General features: G+C 47.0%; 1 protein-coding gene across 2 annotated transcripts in view; it reads right to left on the bottom strand.

Moving 5' to 3' along the window:
• Atp6v0a4 (ATPase H+ transporting V0 subunit a4) overlaps positions 1-9,720 on the bottom strand; it is a 49,848-nt gene that overhangs the window by 11,786 nt on the left and 28,342 nt on the right. For both annotated transcript variants that reach the window (XM_029534915.1, XM_029534916.1), the window contains exons 14-15: positions 7,294-7,387; positions 703-821 (exon numbers count right to left, since the gene is read on the bottom strand). In XM_029534915.1, coding sequence (XP_029390775.1) covers positions 703-821; positions 7,294-7,387 — 213 coding nt within the window. The remainder of the gene's footprint in view (positions 1-702; positions 822-7,293; positions 7,388-9,720) is intronic.

Here is a 9,720-nt window from a genome sequence, read left to right on the forward strand (position 1 = left end):
GAGAGGGAGAGAGGGAGAGAGGGAGAGAGGGAGAGAGAGAGAGAGAGAGAGAGAGAGACAGACAGACAGACAGACAGACAGACAGACAGACAGACTGCCACCGGCTGTGAGACATTCAGGAGTATGCAGAATTGGGAGCACCTTGACCAGAATTCACACAAGTCCTCCCTGACCCTCTGGGTAGAAAATAAGCTGGATATTACATCAAACTTTCCTTTCAGGTGGGGGAACATGAGATGCTGTAAGCTCCCCAGTCCCCTGCTGAACCCTAAGATATTTTCCAGGTGAAAAGCACACAGTTACTTCAACAGACTCTGCATGACAGAAACAAAGATGCTCCCGACTCTGGCCAACAAGCCCACCTCAGCTCAGCTCAAACCAAGACCCACAGGGGAGCTATGTGACACACAGAGGCTCAAGGGAAGCTCTGTCTTCTCTTCCTCATCAGTGCCATTAGATGAGCAAGTAGAGGGTGAATAAAGAAGTTCACACATAGGTAGAAGACGGCTCATCAGTCCTTGTGTTCTTGTACAGGACCCAAGTTTGGTTCCAAGTTTGGTTCCTAGAACCGTGCTAGGCAGTTCACGACCACCAGTGACTCCAGCTTCTGGGGTCCATGAGCCTGCATTCACGTGCCCACGCCCACACCCAAACACACATACACATAATTTAAAATATTTCTTTTTAAAGAAGGAAACTCACATGTGATTGAAGAGGCTGAGAATAACACCAAAAATCATATGAGCGATTCCCAGGATGACTGACATCTTCATCTTATAGGAGTTTAAAAATGTGAGCTTGTTTGAAGCCAGGTTCCAAATCTGGGTAAAAAACATGACAAGAAAGACATGAGGCAGAACTGAGGAGGCCTGGAGGAGCTGGGGCTACAGCACAGAAAGCAGCTACAGAGAGCTGCTCTGGGGGCAACATGACATTGGGCTCAGAGAAGGGAAAGGACGAGCCTGTTGTCACTGCAGCTGTGGTGACAGCGTTAGAAGCATTGGTGCCATTGATCAGACAGCTAGATGCTGGAAGAAATCCAGAGATGAGGACACTTGAGATAGCCCAGTGAGTGAGGACACTTGTTGCCAAGCTTGGCTTCCTGGGCTTGTTAGTTTCTGTCACCTGTTACCTCCAAAGGTTGGCCTGTGGGACATTTTCTTCAATAGTGATTGAAGGGGGAGGCCTAGTCCACTGTGGGTGGCTCTATTCCTAAGCAGCTTGTCCTGGGTTGAATATTGGAGCAACCAAGCAAGCTATGAGGAGCAAGCCAGTAAGCAGCTTCCCTCCATAGCCTTTGCTTCAGTTCCTGCTTTAACTTCCTCTCAATAACGGACAGTGACCTGTGAGGCTAAATAAACCATTTCCTCTCCAAGTTGTTTGTGGTCATGGTGTTTATCAAAGCAACAAGAAGTAAACAAAAACACAACCTGAATTCTATCCTTGGAACCACATAAAGGTGGAAGAAGAAAACCCATGAAGCTGTCATCTAACCACCTGCTACATGCCTCCCCTCACAAATTACACACACACAGACACATACCACAACACACACACACACACACACACCACACCACACCCACAGATACACACACATACTGACACACACACACATACACCACACACACACAGATACACACACATACTGACACACACACAGAGATACACACACACATATGTAAACACACACACACACATACACACATACACCAAAAGATACATGGTTTACCTGGTGCCAAATTAGAAGATATTCTGAAATACTATGGAGAGTCTCAAACTTGCCTCAGTCTAATGACCTGCAAAGTGTTGGCCCAAGAATGTATCTCAACTCCTTTTTAATAATTGCCTTTTTTTTCCTTTGAGTTCATGGAATAGTTCACATGGCAAAGCATTTTCCAGAACCTTGGTGAGTCATTTCTACAGTCAGTTGTCAAAATCACTATGGATAAGACATGGTTCCTGCCTTTCATTCGGTCTTGGCACATAGTCCAGCCCTAACAGGCAGGGGCTAGTCAGGGTCTCACCCTAACTGATGGTCCCAGTACTAACGTCCTTCCTTGCCACAGAAAGCTCACTAGCCCCGTGGTTTGCATTCCCATCCAAAGTCCTTGCTCATACCCTCCACCTCACAAGAAATTCAAGCACATCCCATGTGCTCGTGAGATGGCGTCATCTTAAAAGAAATCCACACAGCCTTCTCACGTCCATCACAAACAACTTCCTAGTCTAAAATGCTTTTCCTCCTAGAGGCTGCATCCATTATTTTTCTGTTGCTGTAATGAAACGCCATGACCAAGGCAGCTTATAGGAGGAAGGGTTTGTTCTGACTTCTGGTTCCCGAGGGATCGGAGTCCCTCATGGCAGAGAAGCATGGTGGCATGAAGGTGGGAGCAGGAAGCTGAAGACTCACACCCTTAACCACAAGCGTGAAGCAGAGAGATGTTTTTCATCCCCAAACCCACCCCCAGTGATAGGCTTCCTCCAGCAAGGTTACACCACCTTCACCTCTCCAAACAGTACCAAGTCGGGATTAAGTATTCAGATGCCTGAGACTTTGGGGACATTCTCGTTCAAAACAGCACAGGCCACTATCCAGCTAGACACAGTAGTCCTCTTGCCCATTCCCACTGTGTGTGCACAGGCTCATACACACATGCACAAACACACAAACATGCTGATGGAAGTCACAGACAGCTCAGGGTCTCTTTGCACTACTCTGAGCAGCTGCAAGACAGCCCCCAAGAGACCAGTAGGACTGAGGGGGAGGGGACTGCAGTGACAACACTAGAAGCTACCTCCTCTGTTCCCGGCACAGCTACCTGGCATCTAGGCTATCCCAGACTTGCCCTCCGACCCTGCCATCAAAGTGACCCATTTCCAAAACACCAATCAGCGTGTTGAGGGTAGGCTCTTCAGTACACTATAGATATAGCCAATCAGATAAACTACAAATGCTAACAGGTTAAGCACCTACCAGGCATACATCAAGCCCTTTAGATGTACTGATCTCATTGAATTCCAACAAAGACTCTCTTCAATACAAATATTCCAGTTATAGAGACAAACTTACAGAGAATTTATCGTAATCTCAGAAAGAAACAAGTTACCAATGTACCTCAAAAGAAAAGAATATGGTAGCAACTGATATGTATCACGTTTATGACTAGACTGGTCCATTCACTTAGCAATCTCGGGGCTCTGGCTGTTATACCCATTCTACAGGTGACAAAACAGGCACAGAGATGTTCAAAATCACAAAGCCAAAGAATGGGAAAACCAAGATTCAGACACAGGTAGCCGAATTCCAGAACACAGATTCTTAACCACCGTGTCCCCTCTATGGAGAGTGGCTCAGTGACAGAACACTTGCTCCTGTGCACAAGACCCTGGCCTCAGTCCCCTTACTAAGCAAGGAAACTGAAAACACCTTAAAGCTGCTCTGCTATGATGAAGGCCAGGCATTTTATGATCCAAGTCACAGGAAGATGCTTAACACAGTGAATGAATGTGCTAGGGAACCTTACACTATGTAATAATGATTAAACCCTTCATCAGTCTCTGGTTCAAACAGCAAGAGAAACGTAAGGACCACGTCTGCCATGCTGATGGAAGTCACAGACTGCTGCTGTCTGTAACATTTTATATTTTGTAGATTTTAAATTACTCATATACACTTTTAGGACAAGCAATTGAGTTTTTGTTTTGTTTTGTTTTTGTGGTGCTGGGGATAGAACCCAGGGCCTCCTGTGAGTAAGCTCTAAACCTTACCAGTTTCCCCTCTCTTTTGAGCATCCCGCCTCTTCCTCTCTAACCCTGCAGGTCTTTTTTTTCCCTTTCAAAATTGTGATCAAGTGGCAAAATTGCACAAAGGATAGGAACTCTGGGCTGCTTGGCTGTTTTTGTTTCATTCCTCTTTTTAAAATTACTTTCTTATTAATTGAGAGGCTGGGGAGATGGTTCAGTGGTTGAGAGCGCTGGCTGCTGGCTTGTGAAGCTAACAGTCAACATAATGGGTTTCATATGGCATCTTCATATGGATGTGTCACTAGGCTTGGCTCTACTTCATTCGGCTCCACCTGTGTCTTCCCCAGTGCACACCAGCTCCCCCTCTGCCTGGTTCCCTTTCTTCCAAATCGTCCTCACCCAGAGTCCATTACCATCCATCTTGCTTAGGTTTTTGTTTTAGGTTGTTTTTTGGTTTTTTGGCATTTGTTCGTTTGTGTCAACTTGACACAAACTGAAGTCATTTGAGAAGAGAGAACATCAACTGAGACAACGCCACCAGATTGGCCAGTTGGAATTTTCCTGGTTAATGGCTGATATCTGAGAATCCAGCCCACGGTGGGCACGCCAGCTGGGGCAGGTCCTGATGGTGTAAGAATTGTGACCGAGTGAGCCATGAAGAACAAGCCAATACAGCAATCACTCCCCCATGGCTTCTGCTACAGTCCCTGCCTCCAGGTTCTTGTCTGACTTCTTTCAAAGGCACACTGTGATGTGAAAGAGTAAGCCAAATTAACCCTTTCCTCTCTAAGTTGCTTTTGGTCGTGGTGTTTTCTCATAGCAACAGAAAGCAACCTAGGACACTCTGTCCTCCCCACAACCTCCTTAAGGTCTCTTTTGTTCTTTTCATGATGCCCCTTCTAGTCCTGTCCCCCCAACTCTCACCCCTACACACACACACACACACACACACACTTGAAGTCTAGGCTTTGCAGAAGAGAAAGCAAGCAGCGTTAGTCTGTTCTGCACCAGGCTGGTTTAGCCTGACACAGTAACTTCCAGTTTCATCTGTTTTCCTGCGAATGTCATGATTTCATTTTTCTTTAAAGCTGAATAAAAATACCACCATGTACTGTGCGCCTTGCTGAGCCTGGAGAGCAGAAGTGGACAGATAGATGGGGTTCACTGACAGTTGGGTATGGGCTGTGCAGGAAGAGAAGGTAGGCACATTGGGGTTCAAAGCAAAGGAAAATCACCAGACCCTGCCATCTCCCCCTTGCCAGCTTCCTGGCCATGGCATCCTGACCAATGAGAAAGCCTTCCTCTACGCAAAGACAGCCCATGGGGCTGGAGAGAAGGAACGTGGTCAAGAGCACGTGCTGCTCTCGCAGAGCTCGTTCCCAGCACCTACAGCTGGCTTCCAACCACGGGCAACTCCAGCTCAAGGAGACCCGATGCTTCCGCCATGCTAGGGCACCTGCGCGCACGTAGGCACACGCGTGCGCACACATGCGCAGTGAACCTGCGTGCACACATGCACAGACACGCAGAATCAAAAATAATAATAAAAATAAGATCTTTAGAAAATATCAGCCACTCACGTTTGTCTTTTATGTTTGCAGTTTACAACTGGCTTGCAAGGATTTTACCCGTTTTGATAAAACTGAGAATGCAGCAGCTGGGACTGAGCCGTAGGGTCTGCACCCACCCACCCCCCACTCCCCCACAGTGCTTTCTGCTTGCTTGCTTGCTTGCTTTTTTATAAAAAAAGATTAATTTATTTATTATATGTAAGTACACTGTAGTTGTCTTCGGACACCCCAGAAGAGGGCATCAGATCTGATTAGGGATGGTTGTAAGCCATCATGTGGTTGCTGGGATTTGAACTCACGACCTTTGAAAGAGCAGTCGACGCTCTTAACCACTGACCCATCTCTCCAGCCCCAAGTATGTTGTCCTTCCTTTCTTTTGTTTTTGTTTTTGTTTTTCGAGACAGGGTTTCTCTGTATAGCCCTGGCTGTCCTGGTACTTACTTTGTAGACCAGGCTGGCCTGGAACTCAGAAATCCGCCTGCCTCTGCCTCCCCAGTGCTGGGATTAAAGGCGTGTGCCACCACGCCTGGTGCTTTCTGCTTTCTTGGGTGAGGAGAGGAGAGCTCAGGGAAACCAGAGATGACACGCATGAGGGAGGCGACTGAGCGGGAGTTGACTGGAGAGCCACTGCCAGGCCGTGCTCTCAGTTGCTGAAACTGGCCACTCAGGCTGTGTTCCACACAGAGCTGAGAATGACATTAATCAAGTCTAGCGGAGGCATGGTTGATTGGGAACACAACAGTGACACCTGGTGGCTGTATGCACTGACTTTATGGGAATGAACCTGTGTATCCATTCTCAACTCAGGGTATTTTTTCCCCCCTCAGAGATCTCATAGTGTAAAGGCTTTGGAAATACCACATCTAGTTGATAGAGAGAAACGGCAAACAAATAAGTCAAAGGAAACACATCTCAAAACTCCACAGGAACCCGGGGAGACAGCAGTCTGTGAAGTGTTCGCCATGCACTTACAAGAATCCAGGTTTTGATCCCAGAACTCATGTAAAAACATGTGGTGGTGTGTGCTTTTAGTCAGAAGCAGGCAAAGACAGGAAGGTCCCTGGGGCTCACTTAGCAAGTCATAGGTTTCAGTGAGAAATCTTGACTCAAAACACAAGGTAGGCTGCTCCTAAAGATACACCCAAGATTGATCTTTGACCTGCAAACAAGCTAAAGTCATACTTTACAGTGTAAGATGTTACCCACTGCAAGAAAATACCAAAATAGGATACTTGATCAAAATATTAACTTATTTCATATATATATACACTTTCTAAGCAATCAACTTGTGTGTGTATGTGATACATGTATGTGTGTGTGTGAGACAGAGACAGAGACAGACAGGCAGACAGACAGACAGAGACAGAGAAGGAGAGAGAGAGAGCATGCATGTCTTCAGGGACTGTCCACCATCTTATTTTTCCTCTTTTGAGGTAGGACCTCTCCCTGGCCAAGCCCGCGATCCACCTGACCCCACCTCCTGATAGTTGGGATTCCAAGCACATACCACCATGTCTAAGATTTTGTTCTGTTTTATTCTTTGAGACAGAATCTTGCTATGTAGACCAGGCCACCCTCAGATTGATATAATTCTCCTGCTTCTGTCTCTGAGTGTTGGGATTAGAGGTATGCACCACCATGCCCAGTCCATATCTGGCTTTTGACATGAAAGTTCTGCAGACCAAACTAAGGTCCTCAGGCTAGTAGTACCAAGCACTTTGTCCACTGAGCTACTTCCCCAGGCTGCAAAGGCTCTTTAAAAGCTTGTTATTGCCAGCAATGGGATAGCTGCTGGAGAAGGAACAGGCAGGAAACTATATAGGAAGTAGAGTCCAAGTGCGGCAGAATTCATCTACTAGGCACAGCTCTGCCTGTCATGCAACTCTCTGAGTTTATCCCATCTCACCCCCAGTTTGTTGTTTCTTCTCTATTCAGAGATCTCAACAATACATTATCTAGAACCAGAAGGAATTCTTACCGGATCAATCCCAAACGGGTAGGGATTCCCAGAATACACTCCTGGGATGGCTGGGTCCAGCTGCAAATATGGACTATTTTCCACAATGTGAGTACTAAGGAAACGAAGCAGAGAGACAAACATGATATAAAAACAGTCAGGTACAGAAACACTATACTGACATCAGCCATGAGCTTGGACGCCAACCAAAGCCCAGATGCTGGCAAGGTGGCAATTTTGCTCATTCAACGGCTCCATATTTGGTCACAGAATGGCTACTATGTATCAGGTACTGCCCTGAGCCCTGAGGCTTCTGAAATTACCGTCTGGACCACACCGGTTTACAGCCCAAGTTTCCAAAGAGCCATAGCCCTGCCTGGAATGCAGTCAGGAAGACCAGAAACTGTAACATGTCTGATGAAGTGGGGCTGGGCTGAGGGGTGCAGTTAGTAAAGGAGAGAAGTTAGGCAGGGCGGAGGCATGAGGTCTCCCAGGGGACATCTAGGCCAGTCCTTAAGGACAGATGGAATGTTTACACATAGACCTTCATCTCTGTAAAACTCAAGCCCCCCACCACCACCAAAAAAGGGGGGAGGAAAGAGAAAGAAAATACAATGGTTGGTCAGGCTCCTCAATGAACATGGAAGATGTGTCTGCCTCCTCCTACTCCTGTCCCCGCAGTGCCTAGGTTATAAATATGCACTGTCATGCCCTGCTTTTTAAGTGGATGCTGGAGATCTGAAGTTGAGTCCCCATGTTGGTATAGCAAGTACTTTACCAGGTAACAAAGGTCCCCAGTCCCACCCCCACCCCCTTTTTTTTCATGAGCCTCTATAGAAAATCCAGGGCATATGTATTTGAAATAAAGAAAAGAAGACCGACCACCTCGACAGAGCACCCAGGAAACTCCATGTCACATCACTGTGCAGTGGTCCCAGGCAGTGGCTTAGGACATCCAAAAGCTTATTTGGGACACTAGTGTGTAGCCTTCCTTACTGGGGCATGTACCCAACCCCAGGGACTACAGGCTTATTATGGGTAGTCTCCAGATGAAAGATACCAAGTGTCAGAGGAAGCAGGCCCAGGACCCAGGCTCTGCCTGGCGACCTAACTCTAACTTCACTCTGCCTCATTGAGAACTCCAGGATCTGCTTTTTGTAGCTGGAGCGTACAGCTGAGCACCTGTCCGCCCTGACTCCTGGGTGACTGAAGAGTCTGGAGCTGGGAAAGGAGCCATTTGCAGGTGCATTAAAGAAATACACTCCTACCCATGTCTGCAGAGCGATAAGTTCATTCACACTACGGGGAAAATGAAATTTCATGTAGTTTTGGGAAATCATGCAGACTTAATGTAGTTCAAAACTAAGTCCTAGGCTTCTCTTCAGATGCCTATTCATCATAAAGGGTGGGATACAAATGCAGCCAACCGTCTATCTTCCGTTTTAGCCTTCATATTACATTGTCATCCTCTATACCAAGAGCCCAGGCCTTCCAGAGAAACCAAATGAGATCTATGAGAACCTCCACAACTCAAGCTAAAAACTGTCACCATCTGACCTGGGAATGGAGTCAGCGGTGGTCCACTTGCTCATACAGGGACCTGATTTCAGTCCTTTTACTAAAAAACAAAACAAAACACCTTCCACTCTCTCCAGAGAGCTCATTTAAGTCTTCCAGAAATGTCCAGCAGATAAAATGCCCCAGAGAAAGCTCCCTAGAGCTCGTCTCCCCAAATGATGCTGCTAGCTTTTTCTCTCCCTTTTATGTCCTCTACAGACTTGGATGAACAAGTAAAACTCTCGGGTTTCTCAAACAGGCCGGGCACAGTCAGGCATACTTTAACCCTAGAACCTAGGACAGGGCTGTGCAGTGAGACCATGTCTCAAAAACAGAAAGAAGGAAAGTAGAGGGGAAGGGAGAAGAGGGGAGAAGAGGGGAAGGGGAGAGAAGGGGAGGGGAGGGAAAAAGAAGGGAAGAAGGAAAGGAATGTTATAGCACTCCCGTGAAAAGAGGAGGAGGAAGAGAAAGAAGAAGAGGAAGAGGAAAAGGAGGAGGAAGAAGAAGAAGAGAAAAAGGAGGAGGGAAAGGAGGAGGAAGAGAAAGAGGTAGGACAGGAAGCAAGGCTGTAACTGCATTGTTTCTGTTTCTCTGAAATCCTCTCCCCCTAGATCCACAACCCTGCAGCATTGTATATACTTCCAGTCTGACTAGCTGCTCCAACAGCTGTGGAAGGTACATGGGAGATACAGACTGTGGCGTTAAAGAGCCTCTAGGCCCCTGCTTTCATCCAACTGGCTTCTCGAACCCTCCACCCACCATCCTGACTCTGTCAGCCACAAGCAATCCAGGATGCTGCAATGCAAACTCATGATCTCCTCCTAGCTCTTAATGCTGAACTCCAGCTTTCCTGAACAGCCTAAGAAGTATCGTGCTGTGCTGGGGGCGGGG

Source organism: Mus pahari, chromosome 2 (assembly GCF_900095145.1).
Source record: "Mus pahari chromosome 2, PAHARI_EIJ_v1.1, whole genome shotgun sequence".
Taxonomy (NCBI): domain Eukaryota; kingdom Metazoa; phylum Chordata; class Mammalia; order Rodentia; family Muridae; genus Mus; species Mus pahari.